Raw genomic sequence first — 24,404 nt, forward strand, 5'->3', positions numbered from 1 at the left:
GATAGGTTAGGACTTTAGTATTATAGATATTAGAATAAGTATAATTTACCTTATCTAAATTATAAGTTCCCTGAATATGTAAAATAGACGATATTTGCGGATTTTGTTATCAAACATCAGTTGTGGCTCCGCACACTACCTACCTATGTACTCCGCAAATCTCCAGTCTACCACCGATTTGGAAGGTACAGGTTGCCTGCTACCTTAGGTAGCCTAGCCGGGTGGTACCCTTACTTTCGTCCCACCACCACCAGGCTCTCGTCAGTTCTCTCTTCTCCTCCTCCACATCTATCCTACACGTCCATCGTCAGTATCACCGAGTTTGATCTCGAGCGCACTACGGTATTCCTCATCTGCCTCAAGTCTCGCGCATTGTCGTTGTCCAGCTGTCACAGGACACCTCCTACGCAACTCCGCATTTTGCGACAAACCTTTTGCCTCACAAAGCCCCTCCAACTCAATCATCATGAACTCCTTCATTGACTATTCAAAGAACACCAGGTCGAAGAATTACCATGGATCCGGATCATTTGCCACCTTTATGATCATCGCTCGTAAGTTGTTCGTGTTGTGACCAATTCATCACACCCGTGCTGATCCATATCTCCAGCTGTGTGCTTCTTCCTGGGCATCCTTTTTGCCTCATTCCCTTACGACTTCCCTCTTCTATGGACCAAGGCTCCTGTGCCCGATAACTTCTTTGATCACCTCGAGACACATCTGAAGTTTGTACACCAGTCTCCGGCGCTCATTAGCCGTATCCTCCACATTGTCATCTCTATCGGCTTCATCGGTTTCTTCATTAAGCTCTTCCGCCCCAGTGAGGCCAACTTCCTGTTTGACGGCGCGTCCCTCATTCTCTACCTGATTGGTTTCGGTGTTTACGTCGCCAACATTGTCAAGGCTCTCCGAAGTGTTAGTGCCGAGATCTGGACCAACGACGGCTTCGATGGCAAGACTCATGAGGGTGAGAGCGGCGAGCTTATTTTGGGTCGCGAGGACAGCTTGAAGGTTCTTTCGGCCAGCAATACCATTCTTGCCCTTGTTCTTGTTGGAATTCTCGTTCTGCAAGTCGGCGAGTGGTATGCTGAGAAGAAGGAAGCTGATGACGCCGCCGCTGTCGATGCCAAGGAGGCCTCGGAAAAGAAGGAGGGTTCCCCTAGCAAGGCCTCCACCAAGAAGAAGCAGTAAAATGCCTTTTCAGTGTAGCATCGCAATGTCAGGGTTCACGACTCCTGGGTTCGGATGATTATCTGGATAAGTGTGTTGATTGCACACAAATGCGCCAGCCATTGTATAACTTGTACATTATTAATCAACATCCCGCGTGCTCTCAGTTGTCACTCTTGTTCTTTATTCCGATTTAAACATCACCATCTGATGGAACGATAAGAAGCGATGGACCCTAGCATTATGAGCTGTCGTACCAATCATTTCAGGAAGCATATACGAATAAACACATCCAGGAACTAGTGTGCATGACAATCGGGTTTCGGTACGAAGCAATATTCAATCTCAATAAGCATAAAAGCGACGCGGGAGTCAACACGACTCCTCGTTATTTTAAATCTGACAATGTCGTCTATTAAGCTTTCGATAGATTATAGCACACCACACTATTACACGAATCATACAGACATTTTCATCGCAATCGTCTTGTGGGGGTCGTAGCCCTTAATGGTGAAATCTTCCGCTTTCCATCCGTCGATACTTCCACCCTTTTCTCGCGAAATTTCCAACTCGGGGAAGTTTCGTGGCTCACGCTCTAATTGTGTGTTGAGGGCGTCAACGTGGTCCAGGTACACATGAGCGTCACCCATGACATGAGTGAGGCTTCCGGGAACTAGTTCACAAACATGGGCAAGCATGTGAGTTAACAGCGCGTAGCTGGCAATGTTGAAGGGAACTCCCAAACCCATATCGCAAGACCTCTGATATAGCTGACAATGAAGCTGACCCTGAGGCTTGGCTCCCGAATCGTCATCCTTGCTCCGAGGATAGGAGACGTAGAACTGCGCGAACATGTGGCAAGGTGGCAGAACCATCTTCTTCATATCGGCAGGGTTCCAAGCAGAAAGAACCAGGCGGCGGTCATAAGGGTTGGTTCGTAGTTTGTGAATGATCTCGGCAAGCTGGTCTACACCCTGACCTGTGTAATCCGTCTTTGCATCAATATATTCGGCACCAAAATGTCGCCATTGAAAGCCATACACGGGACCGAGATCGCCGGTCTCACGATGATTGAGGCCAAGGTTGTCAAGAAACTCGCGAGATCCATTGCCATCCCATATTTTGATGCCAGCTTCGCTGAGGCTGTTAGAAGATGTGTTGCCTTCGATGAACCACAGGAGCTCGGCAATGACTGCTCGGGTGAAGACACGCTTTGTAGTAATGAGAGGAAGAACGGGGACTCCGTTCTTATTCAGTGAGAATTTTAGGGGCCGAGGAGCGAAGATGGAGTATGTACCAGTACCTGTGCTATTAGATAATTAGACTGTTGCCTGGTAATGGTTGTTACGTTCTCTTACCGGTCCGGTCGACGCTCGCCGCTTTCAAGGATTTCTCGGACAAGATCAAGATATTGATTCTCTTCGTGGTTGATCGACTGTGAGCCGTTCGAAGGCTTGGAATCCGCGGCATTCTGTGTCATGGTCATACTGAGAGTGAGTATTGTGCCGGCTGCTCGGGAACGATTGTGTCCAGGTAGGTGTATTGAAATCCTAGGTAACCAGATTCCCCAGACCAGATGAAATCAATTAAACTTGCAGTCGCGTCAAGTCGCGTAGACGCGACCACCCCGCTGCCCCACCATCATCCTGGAAGTGGTGGAGAATATTTAAACCGAACCGAATATCAGATTCGAAGGTGAGAGATGCTTTCTCAGGTGCAGGGTCATACGTGGCAAACCAATATACTAGAGTATTTACGGAGCACGTAAATTGGCTTTAGATCGGTCTGAATTTCTGATGCAATGGTTGGCAGCGAGAAACTGCCCAAATTGCAGGAGGGAAGTTGGAGAATGCTGGTCGTTTCTTGACCAAGCGGATTGGTGTTTTCGCCGCGGGTTGTTGATGTGGAAATAGTGCCTAAGATGGTTGCTTGGCAGACTTCAAGGGTTCTCGTCAAGGAAGTTTTCCACCTATGCAGAATTTTATCCTTGACTGCTAGACTACCTGCCTAAGGTGCAACTAGGGTTTGGTTGGCTTATACGTCTTCTGGTCTTCGGTTGATGCACCGGTGTCGGAGTGGGTAATCTTATCAATCAGCGATCAACATGCAGGACGCTAGTCAGGAAACTTCCCCAAGGGGTCAAGGTTCAATACATATTACATGGTGATTCCAATTGATCATGGAGATCAACTTTGCAAATGGATCCATTTGACCCGGAGCAGTACCTAATCAGACAGTATTGAGAAACCCCTTTTTCCCACTGCTGAACCACAATTAAACGAGCTGAACGTAACAGAACCCTCGAAACATCCAACTCCAAGGTGTGCAGGTTCGATCTGATAAAGGAAGCTATAACATGATTGGCTTGAATTTTGCAAAAGCGGGCGGTCTGATGTCACATGCAGAAATGTCAAGAGAATTTTCTCTTTGGGGCCCGATGTCCGAAAACGACCCCAACAGCAAGCGTCTCTCTGCATGACGGTTCACCTTGCCAATCCGCAGCACAGGGCGGCGATTATATGTCACAGGCATTGCCCACAAAGTTGCGTTGCACCTTGACAGATTAGCTTGCCCTGTAGCTGCGAGAAAATCATATCCTTCCAATCCTCGTTTACCGACTTTCGGCGGTCGTTCCACTGACTGACTGCCACTGCTCTTCAGTAACGCATAGCACAGCTATATTCGATGCATCCCGCACCCTGAACATCCCAAATTTGTCTGCTTGTCAACCACCTATGTAGGTAGCTTTTGGCTACTACTCGGCGATACATCGATTTCAAAGGCACCAAGTGCCCCAAAACTGCAACCTTGGTCTTTATTTCATGCCTTACCTCAACGAAGGTACCTTATTGGACCCATCCTCCGATCGCGTATACTATCACTGGAGTCCCCCTCCTTCGAAGCTTTTTGAAGGTACCTACTAGGTAGTCAAGACACCGCTTTCCAACACTTCCTGTCAACCCTCAATAGGGGTGCTCGATACTTTACGCCGTTCCTATTCGCCCGTAATTCTCCTTTCGAGATCGCGATTGATTAGCGCCACCGCTTCCATGGAGCCTAGTCCTGTAGCTGTGGAGGTTGCTGGCCATGCGCCCAACTTCTCCCTCAAGGGAAAGACGGCGCTTACGGAGGCATTCGAAGATGTACTATGCGGATCGGTATGTGGCTTTATCTGAGCCGGTTCTTCGAATACTGACTTTCATCAGTTTGCTGGCGCTGTGGGCAAATACATCGAGTATCCGTTCGATACGGTCAAAGTGCGGTTACAAAGTCAGCCCGATCATCTCCCCTTGAGATATTCTGGTCCATTGGATTGCTTCCGGCAGTCCATCAAAAGCGATGGAGTTTTAGGGCTGTATCGTGGCATTACAGCTCCTTTAGTGGGTGCTGCAGCAGAAACAAGCAGTCTATTTCTATTTGAGAGTCTTGGTCGTGAATTGCTCTTCACGAGTAGCCTAGTCCCCCGAGAACAAGGACTCTCACTGCCGTATCTCTGGCTGACAGGTGCATTTTCTGGAGCTTTCACTTCGTTTGTCCTCACTCCAATTGAGCTCGTCAAGTGTAGGATTCAGGCTCCCATGTCGGCTGATGGATCTACCGGTCCTCCTCTCCGTCCTATACCTGTCATCAAGCAGGTTTTTCGCCATGAAGGCCTTCGGGGCTTTTGGCATGGTCAGCTTGGTACATTGATTCGAGAGGCTGGTGGTGGTTCTGCTTGGTTTGGTGCCAAGGAGACTGTAACAAGCATGTTCTACCAGCTCAAGACGAACACCGCGAATTCGGCAATAGAAAAGCAGGTAATTCTTGATACACCCTTGCCGTTCTGGCAGCAAGCAATTGCTGGCGCATCGGCGGGTGTGTCATACAACTTCCTCTTCTTTCCTGCAGATACTATCAAATCACGTATGCAAACCTCGACTGTCAGTGATCTACGCCAACGACGTACATTCTGGAAAGAAGGAGCGATGCTTTGGAAACAACATGGGATACGAGGCATGTACCGTGGCTGTGGTATTACATGCCTCCGATCTGCACCAAGCTCTGCTTTCATATTCATGGTTTATGATGGGATGAAGCGACACTTTCCTTTTTGATGATGACAGAAAGAAAAGTGGCCGAGATGATGTGTGATAGATCAAGTTTCTCATCACTTTAGAAGGAAATTTTATCTCCGGATAGCAGCGACTGGTCAAAGCATCTATGGCGTTCAAATTTTGGTTTGACATAATGTCGATTAGTGAATTGGAGCACCAATAGAGGGTGGGTATCTATCTGTTCATCTTGGGGTCGACAGAAGATAGTAAGGACGATACTTTTGATTCCAGGGAATAGAGCCAGTTTGGCTTTGAAAGAACACAAACGCAACAACATATAGCAGTCCATGTTTATAGATCAATACCCATGACTTGAGCAGAACTGCATTAATCATAAGCTGTGCTTATTCGTCCTTTGCCTCCTTGACCTTCAAGTCCCAGTTGTTCAAATGACCGATGGTAGTGCATAGATAGGTCGCAAAGCCGAGCCAGGCGAGGTAGGGAACTTGACTCCACGCAGCAACAGAATCAATAGAGCTGTAGAGGTAAGTTAGGTAGCCATTGACGCCGAACAGGGTGACAATATCAACCGACGCCTCAATTGGTCGATACAGGCCGAAGAAGAGGGGGGTCCAAATAAGGTTGAGGCCGAGTTGAATGGAGTAGAGCGTCATTGCACGTCGAGTGTTCACGATAGTCTCAGGGCCTGAGAATGGAGAAAGGCCAATGTCAGCAACTCGGTAGGCGGCATAACCCATGAGACTGAGAAGGGTTAGTTATGAACATCAATGACTTGGCCTGGCGATCCTCACCCGTAGAGGACGGTCCAGACAGGGCCAAACAGCCATGGCGGAGGTTGAACCGAAGGCTTCTTGAGAGCCAGATAGGTCTTCTGAGTCTCTTGAAACCAGACAATGAATCAGCCAATAGTGATCGATGAATATGGATAAAAAGGCCAACTCACGGGTGGCACTGAAGCCAACGGCTGTCCCAAGGCCAATGGGCAGCAAGACGGATAGGGCGGGCTTCAGGAAGACCGCGTCGGGCAGTGTGAGCGCGGGAATATATGTAGTCATGATGAGCACTTTACTGTTGACGATCTTGTTGGAAATAGATGAGAGATGAGCAGGGACTATTGGGTTAAGAAGTATCTCAGTTGCATGATAATGTCAAACGACTGAAGGGCAATGACGTAATCCATTCTGGGGGAAAAGTACCTACCTTACCCAATGCCGAGGCCCGGAGTTGTCAGATCATTAATTGGGTGTAGAGTGGGCTGACAGATTCGAAACTCAGATGCCAGAGCATATAATGGCTCCATCACGATCGAATTAGATGCCATGAATCTACGGAGTATACAGAGTAGAACTGCCCATGCTTCTCGGTCACGAATTGGCTACTCCGACGAGACAAGGGGGAATTTCTTGCGACTCGTCTCTAAGCAACGAATGGTACGTGCGAGGTAACCGTAGCTCTGTAGGTACCTTAGGTACTAAGATAGTGGAGATACTCCGTACAGAGTACCTACTACCAGTATATGTTCTTCCGTAGCAACTGATGACATTCAGTCGTCTTGGACACAGGCTAGGCAGATATAGGATCTGTACTCCGTAATTGGCCAGAGAAGCGAAAAAAGATCTGGCTGCTTATTAAATAGCCCCATTGGTCAAATGAGAGAAATGGCTCACGCTGGCGTGTATCCAGAGGCGCTACCGAATTTCATTAGTTGCTGCGCAGCTACGGTCTCCGCCCCAAGTCTCTAGGGCCTGGGTCTTGATTTACGCACGAGAGTGGCTGACTTAAACGCGTTTTAGTGCACTGACCACATACTTAATTGATCGTGGCCCGCAGGTCGCGTTTGTACGCGACTTCAACACGTCTTATGCCATATCGTGGCGCGAAGCGCCCTGAGTACTCAAATGGGGCTCCATTCTTAATGTTCAACGCAGGACAACCTGCAGCTACTTTCGGCAAGCACCCTTTTTGCAACTTCCAGACCTTCACAACCCTATACCCCTGATTATCGGAAAGTGCTTTCGGCTTGCAACTCTGCATATCTACACGTTGGAAGGAACCATTCTAGTCATGGCTCGAGCAACACTAGGAAAGAGAGCCCGCGGCATTGATGAAACTGGTGAGTCCCAGCCGGCGGAAGGAACCAGAACCTTTCTTTACTAAATTATAATTCAAGATATGCCCTGCCCGGTGGCTACTCCTACGAAACGAAGTCGCCGCCTTGCAAAGACTGTTTCATACAACGACGAGAACCAAAATCCTGCATACTCTCCCTTTGACGATGATGAAGAAAACGACATATTGGCTGAGCTCCCTGCTCGGAACCAAAAGTCTCCCTCACAAGCATCCACAAAGCAGAATCCTGTTACACCCTCGACGCCCCGACATCGAGATGCACTTTCGGTGCCTCCTACTACGCCTCGGCATGCTGTCATGTCGGCAGGCAAACTCTTCAAGCGACTCACACCACAAACACCACTCTCACCAAGCACCATTCAAACCATTTACCATTCAGCACGACAATTGTTTGCCCGTGGAGCTGAGCCTGGCCAACTTATCGGTCGGGATGCGGAACGAAATCAGTTATTGGAATTCCTCGGACGATGCTCTTCCCCTGCCCCCAACGGTTGCCTTTATGTGAGCGGTCCGCCAGGCACGGGCAAAAGTGCCATGATTTCCGAGATAAGTCGACAGTTTGTCAACCACAAAGGTGTCATGTCTGCATACGTCAACTGCATGAGTGTCAAATCTTCCAAAGATCTCTACACCACACTTCTCGGCGCACTTGGCCAAGGTTTCGACTCTTCCGAAGCAGATGCGATTTCGAGCTTGCAAGCTATGTTTGTGCCCAAGACGCAGTCGGCAACCGTCTATCTTGTGACCCTGGATGAGATCGACCATATTTTAACGATGGGCCTGGAAAGTCTGTATCGCGTGTTTGAATGGTCGCTACAAAGAAACTCATGCCTGATTCTTGTCGGTATTGCCAACGCCCTAGACTTGACTGATCGTTTCCTTCCTCGACTCAAGGCCAAGAACCTGAAGCCTGATCTCCTGCCATTCCTGCCCTATACCGCAGCCCAGGTCAAGAACATTATCACCACGAGACTTAGGTCCCTGATGCCGGCTGATGGAAAGGAGGGTTACGTGCCATTCATTCACCCTGCTGCTATTGAACTCTGCTCCCGCAAGGTTTCGAGTCAGACTGGGGACCTTCGCAAAGCCTTCGAGATCTGTCGCCGTGCACTTGACTTAATCGAGACCGAAACTCGTCAGAAGTACGAGGAAGAAGCGAGGGAAGAACTTCTGCAGATGACCCCTTCGAAACGACCTCTTGGGGAAAACATCAACGGCGCATCCGGTGGCTCAAAGACCATGTTTCAGTTAATGGCGAATTCTTTGAAGGCTCTTACAGCAGAAACTGCGCCCCGAGCATCGATTGGGCATCTGAACAAAATCACAGCAGCAGCTTTCAGCAACGGAACGACCCAACGACTCAAGGCACTTAACCTCCAGCAGAAGGCAGCACTCTGTGCCTTGATAGCTTATGAGAAACGAACTCGAGCTGCTGCTAAGATGACCAACAGCGGCGCCACACCTTCCAAGAAGAAGTTTTTGGCACCGACTATCAAGACTTTATTCGATGCTTACTGTCAGCTCTGTACCCGCGATTCGGTTCTGCACCCTTTATCGAGTTCTGAATTCCGCGAGGTTGCCGGCAGTCTCGAAACATTGGGGTTAGTCAACGCATCCGATGGAAAGAGCGGAAGCCTTGCCGCACCACAAACACCCAGCAAGCGAGGTCGCAAGATTCTTGCCGCAAGTGGAGATGAGCGGAGAATCACGAGCTGCGTTGCAGAAAAAGAGATCGAATCTGTCGCCGACGGCGCTGGCGCAGGCATCCTAAAAAGCATTTTGAGTGGAGAAGCATTGGATTAGACTGCCAAAAGCATTCAACGGACAAGTATCATGGCATAGCACTGAATGGCGTTTTGGCTTGAGTTATAAACGATGGGTTATTATTGTCTTGTATCATACTGGGCCGGCGGTAACATGGGTCTGGACGGGATTCCAGAACTCTTTAGATGGATAATGATACCAAGTACCTATGTAATTGTATTTGAGATTTGTTTGATTCGCAGGATAGCGTTAAAGTTGACCGGGGTGGACGAACGGACTAGAAAGTCAACAACGCATGATAACATAGAACAAAAGAATAATTTGAAAGCCACCTCATAGGCTCATTGCAATGATTGAGTGACATGGCTCCTTGTCGATACCTCATAGCAGCGTCGATAACAGTCGAGAACCCTGTCTACCTATCTAGCCAGATGCGATATACCATTGCAATATTTTGAAGATATCATAAGCACATACGGATATTGCAACCTTGGATTCGTTGGTCTCACTCCACGACAAGGTTCCACTCAGGAACGTGTGTGTCGCGGCATGGCCAGTAATGGCGGCTGCACCAGATCCATAACCGCGCCGCATGCTGTGTAGACTAATCCTATGGATGTGGTTGGCAAGGAACACTGCGCAAGGTAGTTTCGTGTACGTTCTGGAGGATGGCATTAGAACTGACAAGCGGGGAACAGCTAGATACCGTACTCAGAGATAGTAAAGGCACAGGGCAACGGTAGTCCAGCTGTGACTATGGCAGCCTCGACAACAAAATGCACTCAGCTGGCCGTTTCCGCTAGCCGCCAGACCTGTCACTTTTTACCATCCATGACCCAGACATTTGGCAGGATATGTGAGCCAAGCTCGTCGAGATTTTAACCAAGCTTTTTTCTTGGCGGTGCGATGTTCTTCAAAGCCTTGGCATCTGCAGGCTGACAATCTGGGTAGGGCAGATTCGAGATGCCGTCCGTACATGACTGTACTAATATGGATGGTAGATCAAGTCATATGCCCAGTTGACAGAAGTTTCATTTTCGATCGGGGGATGTGCTTTGCATAAGAGATTTCATAGCCAAGCCCACTTCGTATATATTCGCGGCGCCTGATAATGGTTACAAGTACTACTCTTATCCCAAGAAGCTCCAGCCGCATCTCCATCTTGCTCGACACCGTTCGGGAGGCGCTAGGGACCACTACAGTCTACGGGGACCTCTGAGGTGCAGCCGCTAGGAAGGTACCTTTCCAATTGGCTCTTCCATCCCATCCCGTCCATCCCGCGATTGTATAGGTACCTGCGATAGAAGGTACTAAGGCAGTGCTACCTTAAGGTAGTTAGTGCCACAGTAGGTACTGAGTATCGTCCGTCACTTCTACTTGCTGTCGCTTCCGCCGCCATCCATCTCCGCCTCCACGACCCAATACTCGTCATTCGCTCACTCAGGTCACATTTTCTGCCTCAGCTCATCTATAGTGTATAGTATTTGTATTTCTGATTGGGTTTATTGTTATTGATATTCTCGGCCGATTTCTGGGATGTTGATCTCGTACCCTCTTGTACCCCTCCTGCAGGCTTAGAACACGCAGCCGCAACCGCCGCCGACACGCCCACAGACTGAAACGCCTCTGCTTCAACGTTCATACCCGCTGCATACATATAATTCAACGGCTTCCCGATAAGACTTGATAACAATCCGGAGCAAGAGGCTGCGAGCTCTCGCTCTAAGGATTGCGACGTCGTTTTCTGAGCTCGACGTCGCTCTCGACCTCGGATCCTGGTCCTTCTTATGCCTTTGGCACCACGTCTGGGAATGGGCCGCCGGTCGAGATCTTCTCCCTCGCTCTCCAATCCCACAGGAGCTCCTGTTCCTGCGAACCCTAACGTTCAAAATGCGCCTACGGACCTCGAGATATCTTCTCCCGCCGAGTCTGCTGGCTCGGCGACCTCTGCCGCCCCGCGGGCTACCTCCCCCACCGCATCTACCACCTCTTCTACGCGCCCAAGATTTCTGTCGCGACTGAGCCTCCCTCTCTCGCTCCCTTTGCGCAATCGGAATCGCAATATCACCGACTTTCATATTCGTGCTGAGGAACCACACCGTCGTTACAGTGCTGGCGATAATGTCCGTGGTGCTGTCGTCATAGTTGTCGTAAAACCTGTTCGCATTACTCATTTAACCGTTTCGCTACACGGATATGTCCGTGTCCTAAAGGATCCGACTTCGGTCGCAAAAGCGCAAGGAAGTATCGTGCTACCGCAGAACGGGGACTCGGCGCGCCCACGATATCACGGCAACGGCCTCGCAAGCCTTTTCCAAGACGAGCAGGTATTAAGCGGCGAGGGGAGGCTGGAACCTGGGAGATACGAGTTTGGTTTTGATCTACTGTTTCCCGACAAAGGGCTTCCAAGCAGTATTGACGTAGGTTTGCTGCTCTCCTCGATTATTCCTTTATCACTAATTTACTATGCAGTTCGAGCGCGGGACCGTTTCATATATGGTAACTGCCACGCTGACCCGGCCAACATCGATTGCCCCAACATCATCATGCGAGCGAAAAGTTATGTTAGTAGAGAATGTGGATGTTGGACTGCTACCCGTCCCTCGGCCGCGTACCATCTTCTTAGAACCGATATCGAAACGAAATCGTAGGAGAAAGTCCATGGTGATGGACAAATCAGTTGCAGCTCCTTCCGAGATCAACGAACTTAATTCGGAGCAAGATCCTTTGGAAACACCAACGGAAGGCCTTCGTGAGCAGGTGACGAATCCGAGAAGTCCAACACAAAGCGATATGCGAAGCGAAATCAGCGGCGAAAGTGGCATCAGCAACAGCACAAGCTTGAGTAGGCCGGAAGCCGCACTGTCCCAGGTCGGGACACTCACATCGGCTAAGCAACAAGCAGTTGATAAAAAGACGATTACCGCGACAGTCGAGCTGCTGAAGGGCGGTTGCTTGCCGGGTGATGCTGTCTCCGTGCGGGTCACGGTTCAACATACTAAACGGGTGAAGAGCATGACAGGTGTGATTGTAACACTCCTCAGACAAGGCAAGATCGACAGCAACCCACCGAGTGCTCTGTTTGACGAGAATTTAAGTCGTGGCGATGTAGCTCGCATTGATAAGGAGGATGTGTTTCCGCGATCTCGGACCGGTTTGGGTGGTCTTTCGTTGACATCTTCGAGTTCTACAAGCATATTCCGTAAGGATCTTGACCAGAACATAGCACCACTGATCATCGATCCTAACACCATGCAAACGTCGGTCACTGTGACCGTCAAGCTACCTGACGACTCGTTTCCGACAATAAAAGGTGTACCTGGAGAGATGATCAGCTTTAAGTATGTGGTTGAGGTAGTTGTTGACCTCGGTGGGAGATTGTCAAATCAAATGCAAACTGGCCCAGCCAGATTCGGACCTTATGGCCATGGAAGTGCAGACAATCATATATATGGGCCAAGAAGAGGTGCTAATATTGCAGACACTTCTCAGATGCGCCACGAAAAGGGCGTTATCGCGGTATCGATGGAAACAGTCGTTGGCACAACTGATTCGTCTCGCGGGAAGAAAAAGTCGAGAGCTTCGCCCACTTCGCGAAGCGTAAAGATTCTTGAAAGCGATGAAGAGGAGGTGATAGGCCAAGAATCGAATTATGCCGACGATCCTCCCCTTGAGCCATACTCGAACAGCACGCCACTCTCGCCTGGAGGTTATTTTCCATCACAGGCCAATGGGAGCCGACTTCCAACGATCCCTTCTCATCCCCCACAGCCATATTCACAAGTGGTTCCGGTGCAACACCCGTCGCTCCGGCCTCGAGGCGTTACTGGGTCAAATTCTAACGGCTCTGTTCCCTCTCCAGCCGCGCCTTCATACATCCCACCTCCTGAAATACTCAATCAGAACAATCTTTCCGAGAAGGAGAGGATTAGGCAAGCAGAAACAAGACTTCTACCAAGTCAACCACCGGAAGCGGGCCCATCGACAAGTCACGATGACGAAGATATATACGATGCAGAGGATACGCCCCGAGTTCCTGATCTCGGTGGTGACTTTGTTTCAAATGCTCCCAATGCTTCAAGTGCCCCTGATGCGGGACCATCGGCCCCTTTAGAAGACGATGTTGACTTGCCAACAGTGCCTCTCCCAGGGGCTGTTGAAGACAAACAGGAACTCGAACGTCAACGGCTTCTGAACGAAGCTAGTGCACCACCAGACGTTCCCGAGGATGTGCAACGACGAGCAGACGAAGGCCTATCAAGAGAGGTGGAAGCTGATGCGGAAGCAAGCGCACCAAGTGCCCCAGTGGTGGATGATTATGATGATTTTCCAGGTTACGGATCTAGCGCGGGACCTTCTGGGACTTCAAGGCATATCGATGGAGAGCAGCTACCAGCCTACCAAAGATAAGCGAATGTACGTGGAGGCGTTCGTATTGCATAGGCGTATGAGTGCATGGGATATGATGGGTATACTATATAATTTGCCGGCGCATCAGTTGGAGCCCTTAGCGTTTGGATATATGATGAAAGTCAAATCATGACAAAGTTGTTACTATCTGTACCAACAAATAACAATAATTACTATTGAAGATGAAGAGTAGCTTTGAGCTAAAGTTGTTTCTTGTATGAACTTCCGGGCTTTGATTTCAGTAGGAAATCGCGATCTACCATCTCACTAAATACCTGAGGGAGATATTCAAACAATGATATACAAAGGTCACAAGTACCGTGAACTCAATGCCGGGCACTTCAGCTCCGAGTTGATCGATCATCTCGAGGTTGCAGGATAAGGAAAACGCCTAGATCCCTGTGTCACGTTGTATATCTTCGATCCAAGATTGATGTAAAGCAATCCACTGCCTCGAATGCAAACAGCTTGCTTGATACATAACCCCAAGAGAAAGCTCCAGGTGTAAGTCCGCTCCCATTGAAAGATGCTGTCGTCAAGTGAAACCATGCAAGTGTCTTCAAAGCAGCGCTCATGATACATCGGACAAGTCTGGTCACATATTTATTTCATCATATCAAGAAGCTGGGTGGTACTCAAGCAATACCACCACGACTTTTTCGTTTCTGTCTATTTAATGCTGTAGCACAACATGACGGCCCCTCTCCCAGTTATCCAAACTTTCCTTGATATTGACCCAATAGCGCAGACGCACAGCCTCATGTTTCGCAGCCTCGATATCATCATGCTGAAACGCGCGCTCGAGCACCTGTTCGCTCTCCGCAATCCGTGCATCGTTCGCGGCACGAGGTTCGTCCAGATCCTCTTCGTGTTCGACATCCTCAATCTCCTCGCGTGCCTCAAGCACAAGCATTAATAGTTCTGGCTCTTCTACCTTGAGGGTCTCATCGTTGGCGACGTCGACGCCTCGAAGAGAGAGTAGATATTGTGCTCGAAGAAGAGGGTTAGAAAGCGTCTTATAAGCCTCATTTATGCGTGCTGACATGGCCTCGGCACGAGCTTTGTCCTGAGCAGGATGCATGTCCGGATGAGCCCGAGCTTGAAGGCGGAGAAACTCTCGGCGCAAAGCGCGAGTGTCGATAGGAAAGTGTCCTGCTGGAGGAGGGCCATCGGGAAGCGTCTCGGGGAACAAGTCATAGTGTGTCGACGATGATGCACTGGACGAGGCTGGTTCTTGCTCGGGCTGCGCGGCACTAGATACACCGCGGGTATGGTCTCTGTTCGCAGCTGGGCCCCGAAACGCCGCTGCGAGAGCTAAATGATGTCGTGTAGGCGGCGTTGAGACAGCTGGTCGATGCAATGGTACAAGAGTTGAAGCTCGGCGAGCTCGGAGTTGACACCGGACACAAAGCCGAGAAACGTCGCGTACGGCGGGAGAAGATACAGAGAGTCGCATGCTTCGGGGCAGTAAAGGACAAAGGTATGGAGAAAGAGAGTACCTATGCAGGAACCTATGCACTGAAATAAATATCAGAGGTAGAAAAGTCTACTAATAAAAAATAATATGGTCGTTCCGGGCAAGTAGAGCTTTAGAGGGCACTATCCCGCTGGATGTCGTAATAAATCGTTAGCGCAAAACCGACCTCATCGGTTGTGGCGCATGCGGCTAAATTTGTGGCGTTGGGTTGTCATGATGGCTCTCAGTGGAGGAGGGCTCTGTACAGTACCTTTACCTAGCGGGGCTCTTATCAGTGAAACCAATGTGTTAGTTAGGCGAATGATGACTGGACTGCCCAGGTGCTCGAAGAGTTGTGGGAGGGAAAAGTTAGACGGGTAGACGGGCTGGGGGCGTTAGGCGGAAAAGATTATCTGTCGGAGATTCAGTCGTAATCAGGACTAAGTTTTCAGTTCAATAAAGCTTCATTGTAGAGTCACAAATATTTTGAACACAAACGCGTAACATCTTCGTCGTTCTATAAGTCAACACAAAGCGCTTACACCAGCACCAGAATTGGAGATCAATTGCATTGAATACTGGTTGTTTTATGCACCTCGGGACAGCTAACAGACCAATAGCTCTATAATAAACCCCTGACAGGCTCGCAATATGTCAATCTGAGTCGGGCTCTATTGACAACCTCCAATGGCCTTTAAACACCCCTGACCCCCACACACTCAAGGACACAAACTTCCATCCATTCCATTGGCATGACCCCACCAGAACCGTACGTCACTGGGCTTAACCCCACCATCGACGAACTCCAAAAGATACTGTAGACAACTCTCTCTCCACAATCATACGTGACTCTTAGACGGTCCTCCTTTGATTGTGTATACTCCCAACAATGGCTCCCAAGACCATCATTGCTCCCTCCATTCTATCAGCTGACTTTGCTCAGCTTGGCCATGACTGTGCCCGTACTATGGAGCAAGGCGCTGACTGGCTTCATGTCGATATCATGTAGGTCGCGAGTAATAAAGCCAAGGAACTATGCTGACATCGTAGGGATGGCCACTTTGTTCCCAACATAACATTCGGTCCGCCTGTCGTTGCATCCATCCGGGGACATGTCGATCAACCCACAGAAGCCCATGGCCGGGGCACCTTTGATTGTCATATGATGATTGCAGAGGTAGGCATTATCTTTTCGAATGCGAATACACAACGCAACTTCTAGCTTACACCGAGATGCCAGCCCAAGAAATGGGTCAAGGAGTTCAAGAAAGCTGGCTGCAATCTCTACTGTTTCCACTATGAGGCTGCCTTCTCCAGTGCTGCCGAGCGCCCAGAACAACAGACCGACGAGAAGACCAACCCCAAGGCCCTCATTCGATACATTCACGATCAGGGACTGTTAGCTGGTATTGCTATTAAGCCTGACACTTCTGTCGATGTGTTGTGGGAGATTCTGGAGAACAGCGACGAGAAGGAGAGACCTGATGTAAGTCTCACTGATGTATCCATGAAGCATGCCAAGTTGACAGATAGTCACAGATGGTCCTCGTCATGACCGTATACCCTGGCTTTGGCGGTCAAAAGTTCATGGCATCGGAATTACCCAAGGTCCAGGCCCTCCGAGAAAAGTACCCCGAGCTCAATATCGAAGTCGACGGTGGCCTTGGGCCCAAGACAATCGATGAGGCTGCCGACGCTGGTGCCAATGTTATTGTTGCAGGCAGTGCTGTCTTTGGGGCCAAGGACCCCTCTGAGGTTATCGCCCAGTTGCGACAGGCTGTTGACGCCCGAAGTGCAAAGTAAGTCTGCGATATACCATGCTTGTAGATATGGGTATGGACAGGAGTTCAGTGGTGATACAATAAGAGATAAAGGAATGTAAAAAAGCCAAGGGGGCTTTTAAATAAAATCTATTCATTATCAAGTTTTTAACTTACTTTAATTCTCTTCTTTTATCTTTTTTCTTTACTTTATAACCTTACTAGATTATATTGTGTTATCTCATATGACCGCGTGTTGCTGCAGAGACATCCTGACTTTTCAATTACCTTACTATTCTAGAAAATAAGGCTCCTTTCTCAGAAATACAGCACTAATAAACTCCTTGTAGGTTTAGTAATTATTTATACAAGGTAGAAGTACCTGGGGTCGTTTAAGAGCGCGCCTATCACGCCATTCCATCCCCTTAAAGACGAAGAGGCAGCTTTGGCGTACCGATGAGATCATAAGATAGGTACCTATATCCAATTAGATCAAGTAAAAAGCCCCTTAGTCATCAAAACGGTGTAAGAGAAGGCTACAGGATTAACTCTTCCGGCTTAGTACATCAAAGCTGCCTCTTTGTCTTTAAGGGACTATTAGCTTTTTCGGCCAAGGTCGCCGGTCATGATCGGGATCCTGTCCGGCCCAATGGTGGATAACGTAATTGTACGCAGCCTTATAATGCACGCCATGATGAGACTGAAGAATGAATATCTCCATGTAAATTGAATCCTTATTCATTGAAGTGGCCTTGTGATACGAAGCTGGCGCATCTGTTTTTTCCTGGGCATTTAGTCACATATTCGTTCCCGTTACATTGTCATAACATCCAATCCTCACACAAACCACCCCCAAGGACACCCCCAACTCTGAGAACCCAATTGGAGGCGGGACAGTATATGCCGAGTCTGTAGATCAGTCAAACCGGCCTCGACATTTTAATAGACCGGTTCGCGCCATATTTTTCCACCTTCCACTCAATTGACTCAACTCTGCACATATACAGCATGGCCAAGATTTTCGACGCGGCTGAAGGTATGAACGGCGCCGATTGGAGCTGAACAATGTTTAAAGAAGGCGCAATAACTGACGTACTCGTGATAGTGGCCAAACACAACACCCCAGAGAGTTGCTGGGTCATTCTCTATGGCAAAGTCTTCGATGTGACTGAGTTTCTTCCAACGCACCCCGGCGGTAAGAAGATCATCCTGAAGCTTGCGGGAAAGGATGCCACCGATGAATATGATCCCGTTCACCCACCTGGAACCCTCGAGGAGAACCTCAAGCCTGAGAATATCCTCGGTGAAGTGAATCCCGAAACACTCACCGACTCCCAATCGACCGGCGAAAACACTACCACACAGTCCCGAGATAACCATCCCCCACCAATGGCATCACTCATGAATCTTGATGAGATCGAGGAGGAGGCTACCAAGCGCATTTCGAAAAAGGCTTGGGCATACTACTTCTCAGCCGCCGACGATCTATTTTCAAAAACATACAACAATCATGTGTATAAAAACATACTTCTTAGGCCACGCGTATTTGTTGATTGTACAGCTTGCGACCTTTCAACCACATTGATTGGCAACAGAGTTGGGCTACCAATATTTGTCGCCCCTGCTGCTATGGCCCGCTTAGCTCATCCCGATGGAGAACAAGGCATCGCCAAGGCATGCTCTCGATTCGGGGCCATGCAGATTGTGTCGAACAACGCGTCGATGACTCCTGAGCAAATCATCGAGGGCGCAAAGCCAGGCCAAACCTTTGGTTGGCAACTCTACGTCCAGAACCAGCGGGAGAAAAGCGAGGCGATGCTCAAGCGCATCAACGCTATGCGAGAGTACTACAAATTTATTTGCCTGACCCTTGATGCTCCTGTTCCTGGTAAACGCGAACTGGACGAGAAGCAAAACTTTGATTACTCTGAACCCAGCCCTGCCAGTGGTGAGAGCAAGCCCGGTGCTGGAGGTGTTGGTCAACAGCTGTTTTTTGGCACAGCGGCCGACTTGACTTGGAAGACAACTCTTCCCTGGCTAGCTGCTCACACAGATCTACCCATCGTTCTCAAGGGTCTACAGACTCATGAGGATGCTTATCTCGCAGCAAAGTATGCTCCTCAAGTAAAGGCCATCATCTTATCAAACCATGGCGGTCGTGCTCTCGACACAGCCCCTCCAGCTATACACACGCTTCTCGAGGTCCGCAAATACTGCCCTGAGGTTCTGAGCAAGGTTCAAATATGGGTTGATGGAGGCATCAAGCGAGGAACAGATGTTGTAAAAGCATTGTGCCTGGGAGCCAGCGGAGTCGGTATTGGACGAGGTGCTCTTTTTGGACTTGGCGCTGGTGGCCAAGCCGGCGTCGAGAGAACACTCGAAAGTAAGCTGAGCCTGTGATTTTGAGAATGCCCGAACCCCGTCTAACACATGCAAAACAGTCCTCGAGGCAGAGACAGCAACATGTATGAGATTAATCGGAGCCAAGAATATCTCGGAGCTTGGACCCAAATTCGTAAGATTTCCCCATCTTTTCCCCAGACTCTGTTCCCCGTGGTTGGCGATCTCGACTAACTCGCTTGGCAGGTCAATGCTCGACAGGTGGAACGAGATATCTACGATGGAGATTCAGGGCTGGACCGTCAAGGCTTGTGGACAAAGTCTAAGCTGTAAAGTATGAAGCGGCAGCAGGCGATATCTTCATATGCCAGATGCAGCCTCGGCTTGGATACTAGATCTTCTTCATTCTCCACTCCAATTACCAGGTAGCCCTGTTTCTCTAGTCGAATCGGCAACAGCGGGAGCTCTCGGGGAAGACGGCTTTGGTAGTATGGTGGGCTGGCCAACACCGTTGCCTCTGGGTAACATCGCGGAATATGGAAAAGTGAGGCATCAGAATCTCTCAGTTTCTAATGAAATCCTTCAAACCTTTTCCAGTACTAATATATTTTGAAAGCATCATTCCAAATAACGGGTTTCAGTGAGAAATTGGACGCTTCACTGCAAGTAGATATTGTACAATAGTGGTTCAAGATAAAAATGGTCATGTTTGAATTTCACTATCTATACTACTCCGTACTGTATCTAACATTGCCAGGGGGCGGGGAGGTCGTGGTCACTTCGGAGGAACAGAAATGAGGACAATGATACGATACTGTACAAAGGGCTGGCCATGTTTGTTCGCTGTGCCGAGGGGGGGTTCATGCGGCACAGTTGGAATTGGTTTCAAGTGTTGCCTGGCGATGCGTGAACGCAAGAGTGAGTATCAGTGCAAAGTTTGTTAGGTATTTCGTGAAGAAAATGCCATGGGGGAAAACGCAATTCTCTACAGAGACAAGTACTGATCAGTTCTGTTAATCAATTTGTGTCGCACTGCAGTCAAGGCGGAAATAATAAATAGATTCCACAGTCGCAAACCAGAGATACCTAATTTGTGGCGACAATGCAGGGACAAGGGCCATCAAATCAAATCGCACTCTTGACTTAGAAAACTTGGAAACCAACCATACCATGATAGGATGCCCGGCCGAGATGGTGTGTCACAGCCGGCCCTTCCAGAGGGCACATGGATAACTGAGCTGAACCCCTCTGCGCTGCTTACTTCTCTTAGAGCCACTACGAAGCTCAGGTGCCGCTCTCTAACGTGGCATGTCGTGTCATTCATGCCAATCAGAATAAGTTGGTTGGTTGTCATGACAAGCCACTGAACAACTTTAAATATTTGGTGCAATGAAGGAAGAGGGGTGTTACGACCCATCAAGGATATGTGACAGACATTCCCAACCGTCAATGATGATGGATTTCCTTTGGACGAACGTTGCAACTTCTGTTGGACCCGGTTGGGCTTTAGTCTGCTTGCTGCTTGATGTTGATCGTCGAATTGTGAAAGGAGGGCACAGGCTTCTTGTTTCGTGATTCGTCGATTTAATTAGCAACCTCAATTCTATGCTTGTCGCTTGTCACATTCTTTTCGTGGAATTTTTATCTTTTTTTGGACTTTATTATGAGCCCCTCTTTCAGTTGGCACAGAGTAAGAAAAAGACGACTGCGATTGAGACTCCTCAACGTCAATGACCTCTGCCACGTAAATCCTCAACCAATTAGGGACGGCTCAGCAAGACCTGTTAATCAAAAGCATTTTATATAGACCTCGCCACCAGAGGGTTTAAAAATGCAGTGTTTAAAGCGGCGGCAGGGCTCAAGGAGGCTTCGGCTTTTATCCAATGTACTGCATCATGTGCCATGTCAAATCGGCCCAGTTTATGCCTATGCTTTGCCCTCAATCTGAGGGGTGCTTTCACAAACAAGCTTTGTTAAACTATGGACAGAGAGCAAGCAATCCTGCGTGTATGTACGGGGTATGCAGCAGAAGATGGAGGGCGTGCCGGGCATCGTCCGCAGTTTGGCGACGTCGGACAATAGACATAGAGACCCAATATACATGTGGTGCTTCCAGGAGATTCACAAGCTGCCGAGGAACAAAGGATACAACGGGCCAGGAGCCTACGAAGAAGAAGCGCTTGGCCAGGGTCTTTTCATCGAAGGAAGCATTTCCTCTCCACCCCCAACCCATGCGGGGCAAACCTGGGGAATAGCGCCGTGTCGCTCATCGGACACTTGCCTCATTGGGCAGGCAATGCCCGGGTACAGATGCAAAGGGACTCGGGTCATGGCGATCTAGTCCCGCCAAGGTTGAAGGCTGCATAGATTATTTGTGGGTGTCGTTACTTCCTTCTCGTTTCGCCGCAAGGTTTGCAGATTGCCAGTTCGACCGAGCAGGTAAACCCTGGTGGAAATACTTAAATTCAGCCATTGTTCCCTCTCGATCGCCTTTTTGGGTATGTTGAAGATTGGCTTGTTCTTCTTCACTTCCACGACGTCGGACCTGTCCTGTCTTGTTACAACACCCCTTTCACACCACTAATTATTATCCTTTCTTTACTGTCATCAGGTCAACATGTCGGAAAAGAACGAGGTCACCCAGACCGAGAATGGGACTGTCCCCAGGTCCAAGAAGCGAACTTGCGCCAGACACTGCAAGCGCTTCTGGTGGGTTTATCTCATTATTCTCTGTGTCATTGTTGTCATCGTGGTTCCCGTGATGTAAGTTGCAAGCCGCTGTTCCTTCACGCGTCCATTGCAGAACTGACTCTACCCCTTTTAGAATTCTTGTCGCTGTTCCCAAGATTGCACAAAGTAAAATCAACGAAGCCAAGTTGGAAATCCAATCCGTTCGAATTCTAAACACCGAGAGTGACGCTTATCTCATGGAAATCGATTCTTCTATCACAACTGATGGCAAGATCCATGCCAAGGTTGATCCTTTCGAGGCCGATATGTATCTCGAGGATTGGCCAGCACATGTGGCATTTGCTACCGTGAAGATGCCAGAGACCAACAGCAACAAACACCAGGTCGTCAATGTCAGCCAGCAGGTCACGATTACCAACATGGAGGAATTCACTCGTTTCAACGTCTGGTTCCACAACAATGAGACAGTCCGTGTCACCGTGTACGGAAAGACGAAAGTGAAGCCAAGCGGTCTAACGCGCAAATACGGCGTCACCTTCAAGAAGACATTGGAACTCAAGGGTCTCAACCATTTCGCTGGCACTGAAGTCAACGACGGCCACATCGGCTTTGGTAGTGGTAAAGACGCACCCAACTTCAACGGCACTACCACAATTCCGAACGCTTCCGTGTTTACACTAGATAATGTAAGCTATCACTCACAATCTACGCATTTGCTAAACTAATCATGAATTCAGGGCAACGTCACCTTCACAAATTTTGTTGGGGATGTCGAAGTCGGCACCCTGACGATTCCAAACTTGGTGCTCAAGCCTGGTGACAACGTCGTCAACATCACCGCCAGCATGAACCAGAGCATCATACTCAACGCCGTCCAGCAAGAGCCCTACTGCAAAACAGGCATCCTCCCCTTCAAGTTACTGGGCAAGTCGGTTGTCAACCATGGTGAAAACCTTACCTATTTCGCCGCAGCACTGGCGAGTTCAAATCAAACAGTTGAAATCGACATTGGTGCCATCTTGAAGAAGGACCTCGATTATGAGGTCAAGTGCGAGAGTAAGAGTGATTAATTGCAGTATTCATTGGTATTTGGGCTGCATGCCATGCGTACATGGGAGCAACGAAGGGTCATGAATTATGCAATTCTGGCGGCGATGGATGATGTAGGCCGTTGGGTCGATTAATGCAAAGCTACCAGGAGGTGGTAGTTTGGCCAAAGGCGCGGGCGGTTATAATGATACCTTTGATTAGAGTCATCCAGTATCCATTAGGTCTCTGAATGAAAACTCCTAACTCTCCATCTTGTGAGTGTGGTCCTAGTCATGTTCCTTGGTAAAGAGCTATCGCCGCGAACATATGTTGTAACCTAGCACCTTTATCCTTAGTTCCAACTACTTTTCCGTTTCTCGCCTCTTGAAAGCCCACTTCTTGCTGTTGCATCCTGGCCTGCCACTGTTGACGAGGGGACAAATTCAACAGTCGTCCTGGTACCAGTGGTCTTCTCTGCTTCTTTCTCCTTCAGCAATTTGTCGTGGCTCTTCCGTAGCTTCTCCTTAAACGCCCAGTCTGGAAACGCTGCAGGATTCCACAAGTCTGTAGCTAATGTAGTTGAATACTGACTGTGCTCGTCGACTTCGACAAATCTCATCAGTTTATCCATCAAACTGGGGTTTTTTAGTGCAGTTGATTGCTCCAGTTTGGTGTTGAAGTGTGTTCCCTTCTTCTTGAGCTCGAGGAATTTCTCAAATTTCTCGTTTGTGCCAGGTGGTGGTGATCCTGGGGGCGATGGTGGAATGTCTAGGTTAGGAGCTGATGGTAACGTCAAGTCACGAAGAAGAGCACGATAGCTCGAGTATGGTGAAGTAGGTCTAGATGCTGGGTCTTGATCATCCACAACAGCTCCTTCCATGGGCGGTAGGAAAGGTCCCAAGGGTGCAGCATTTTGTTGGATTGGGGCAATGGGAACATGTTTAAGACTCTTATACTCAGAAGCTACATAGTAGCGAGGTTAGAGATGGCTTGAAACAGAATCAGGCGTATTAAGTGCGAATGGGGAGATCTTTCCTTACCCGATGTGTTGGTTTTCTCAGTCACTTCCTGTTCATTATCTGTAGTGTTCACTCTTTGCTGGTGATAATTAGACAAAGTTGTTGCTATATGGCGGAGAATAGTCATCGGATATTTCTTACCTTATTCTGAGATAGAGAAGATTCCACCTCTTGCATTGCTTCCTCATCATCGCTACTTGCATATCCGACGAGGCCGGCCATACTGTCACTTTGAACTTTGAGATGTTAAGAGATGAGACTGACACAATCAATCAACATGAAACCGAGGTAGCTTGACCTAGAATCCGTTTGGGACTAGCGCGGCTCCTCTGTGTGGGTCTTTTGTTGGATAAAGCCCGGATAATGAACCCCCAGACTTTCAACCCATCAATCAGCCTCAAGAACCTAGAGTTTCATTCTCACATCAACACAGCGGCCTTCCCTATACTCATCCGAAGACAAACTGCGACACTCAATTTCGGGCGACGCGCTTGAGAGAAGCTTAAAGGCGTTGTGAAGTTGCGCCGCAAATATACGATCTCGCGCTTGTGGCGCATTGCCTAGGCTTCGGTCTTCCTTC

At 48.9% G+C, this 24,404-nt stretch overlaps 11 protein-coding genes across 11 annotated transcripts; 7 read left to right on the plus strand and 4 right to left on the minus strand.

Moving 5' to 3' along the window:
- Positions 1-466: 466 nt before the first annotated feature.
- J7337_000852 (uncharacterized protein) lies at positions 467-1,191 on the plus strand (the record flags this gene model as incomplete). The annotated part of the gene is made up of 2 exons (XM_044818599.1): positions 467-554; positions 611-1,191. The coding sequence occupies 2 exons, from the start codon at positions 467-469 to the stop codon at positions 1,189-1,191; spliced, it is 669 nt and encodes a 222-aa protein (XP_044686301.1).
- A 437-nt stretch (positions 1,192-1,628) lies between these two features.
- Positions 1,629-2,656, minus strand: J7337_000853 (uncharacterized protein; the record flags this gene model as incomplete). The annotated part of the gene is made up of 2 exons (XM_044818600.1): positions 1,629-2,478; positions 2,529-2,656. 2 exons carry the CDS (start codon positions 2,654-2,656, stop codon positions 1,629-1,631), a joined length of 978 nt encoding a protein of 325 aa, XP_044686302.1.
- Positions 2,657-4,220: 1,564 nt separating this feature from the next.
- ARG13 (Amino-acid transporter arg-13) lies at positions 4,221-5,264 on the plus strand (the record flags this gene model as incomplete). Its single annotated transcript, XM_044818601.1, has 2 exons — positions 4,221-4,328; positions 4,377-5,264. The coding sequence occupies 2 exons, from the start codon at positions 4,221-4,223 to the stop codon at positions 5,262-5,264; spliced, it is 996 nt and encodes a 331-aa protein (XP_044686303.1).
- A 344-nt stretch (positions 5,265-5,608) lies between these two features.
- J7337_000855 (uncharacterized protein) lies at positions 5,609-6,280 on the minus strand (the record flags this gene model as incomplete). The annotated part of the gene is made up of 3 exons (XM_044818602.1): positions 5,609-5,966; positions 6,017-6,104; positions 6,169-6,280. 3 exons carry the CDS (start codon positions 6,278-6,280, stop codon positions 5,609-5,611), a joined length of 558 nt encoding a protein of 185 aa, XP_044686304.1.
- A 1,009-nt stretch (positions 6,281-7,289) lies between these two features.
- Positions 7,290-9,158, plus strand: J7337_000856 (uncharacterized protein; the record flags this gene model as incomplete). The annotated part of the gene is made up of 2 exons (XM_044818603.1): positions 7,290-7,338; positions 7,396-9,158. The coding sequence occupies 2 exons, from the start codon at positions 7,290-7,292 to the stop codon at positions 9,156-9,158; spliced, it is 1,812 nt and encodes a 603-aa protein (XP_044686305.1).
- A 1,772-nt stretch (positions 9,159-10,930) lies between these two features.
- On the plus strand, positions 10,931-13,529 carry J7337_000857 (uncharacterized protein; the record flags this gene model as incomplete). The annotated part of the gene is made up of 2 exons (XM_044818604.1): positions 10,931-11,539; positions 11,592-13,529. 2 exons carry the CDS (start codon positions 10,931-10,933, stop codon positions 13,527-13,529), a joined length of 2,547 nt encoding a protein of 848 aa, XP_044686306.1.
- Positions 13,530-14,202: 673 nt separating this feature from the next.
- J7337_000858 (uncharacterized protein) lies at positions 14,203-14,985 on the minus strand (the record flags this gene model as incomplete). The annotated part of the gene is made up of 1 exon (XM_044818605.1): positions 14,203-14,985. One exon carries the CDS (start codon positions 14,983-14,985, stop codon positions 14,203-14,205), a length of 783 nt encoding a protein of 260 aa, XP_044686307.1.
- An 889-nt stretch (positions 14,986-15,874) lies between these two features.
- On the plus strand, positions 15,875-16,788 carry J7337_000859 (uncharacterized protein; the record flags this gene model as incomplete). The annotated part of the gene is made up of 4 exons (XM_044818606.1): positions 15,875-15,990; positions 16,036-16,162; positions 16,208-16,471; positions 16,525-16,788. 4 exons carry the CDS (start codon positions 15,875-15,877, stop codon positions 16,786-16,788), a joined length of 771 nt encoding a protein of 256 aa, XP_044686308.1.
- A 965-nt stretch (positions 16,789-17,753) lies between these two features.
- On the plus strand, positions 17,754-19,145 carry J7337_000860 (uncharacterized protein; the record flags this gene model as incomplete). The annotated part of the gene is made up of 2 exons (XM_044818607.1): positions 17,754-17,781; positions 17,851-19,145. The coding sequence occupies 2 exons, from the start codon at positions 17,754-17,756 to the stop codon at positions 19,143-19,145; spliced, it is 1,323 nt and encodes a 440-aa protein (XP_044686309.1).
- Positions 19,146-21,702: 2,557 nt separating this feature from the next.
- On the plus strand, positions 21,703-22,846 carry J7337_000861 (uncharacterized protein; the record flags this gene model as incomplete). Its single annotated transcript, XM_044818608.1, has 3 exons — positions 21,703-21,848; positions 21,910-22,462; positions 22,514-22,846. 3 exons carry the CDS (start codon positions 21,703-21,705, stop codon positions 22,844-22,846), a joined length of 1,032 nt encoding a protein of 343 aa, XP_044686310.1.
- A 311-nt stretch (positions 22,847-23,157) lies between these two features.
- On the minus strand, positions 23,158-24,046 carry J7337_000862 (uncharacterized protein; the record flags this gene model as incomplete). Its single annotated transcript, XM_044818609.1, has 3 exons — positions 23,158-23,768; positions 23,846-23,903; positions 23,966-24,046. The coding sequence occupies 3 exons, from the start codon at positions 24,044-24,046 to the stop codon at positions 23,158-23,160; spliced, it is 750 nt and encodes a 249-aa protein (XP_044686311.1).
- Positions 24,047-24,404: the final 358 nt, after the last annotated feature.

This window comes from Fusarium musae, chromosome 1, assembly GCF_019915245.1.
Source record: "Fusarium musae strain F31 chromosome 1, whole genome shotgun sequence".
In the NCBI taxonomy this organism is placed as follows: domain Eukaryota; kingdom Fungi; phylum Ascomycota; class Sordariomycetes; order Hypocreales; family Nectriaceae; genus Fusarium; species Fusarium musae.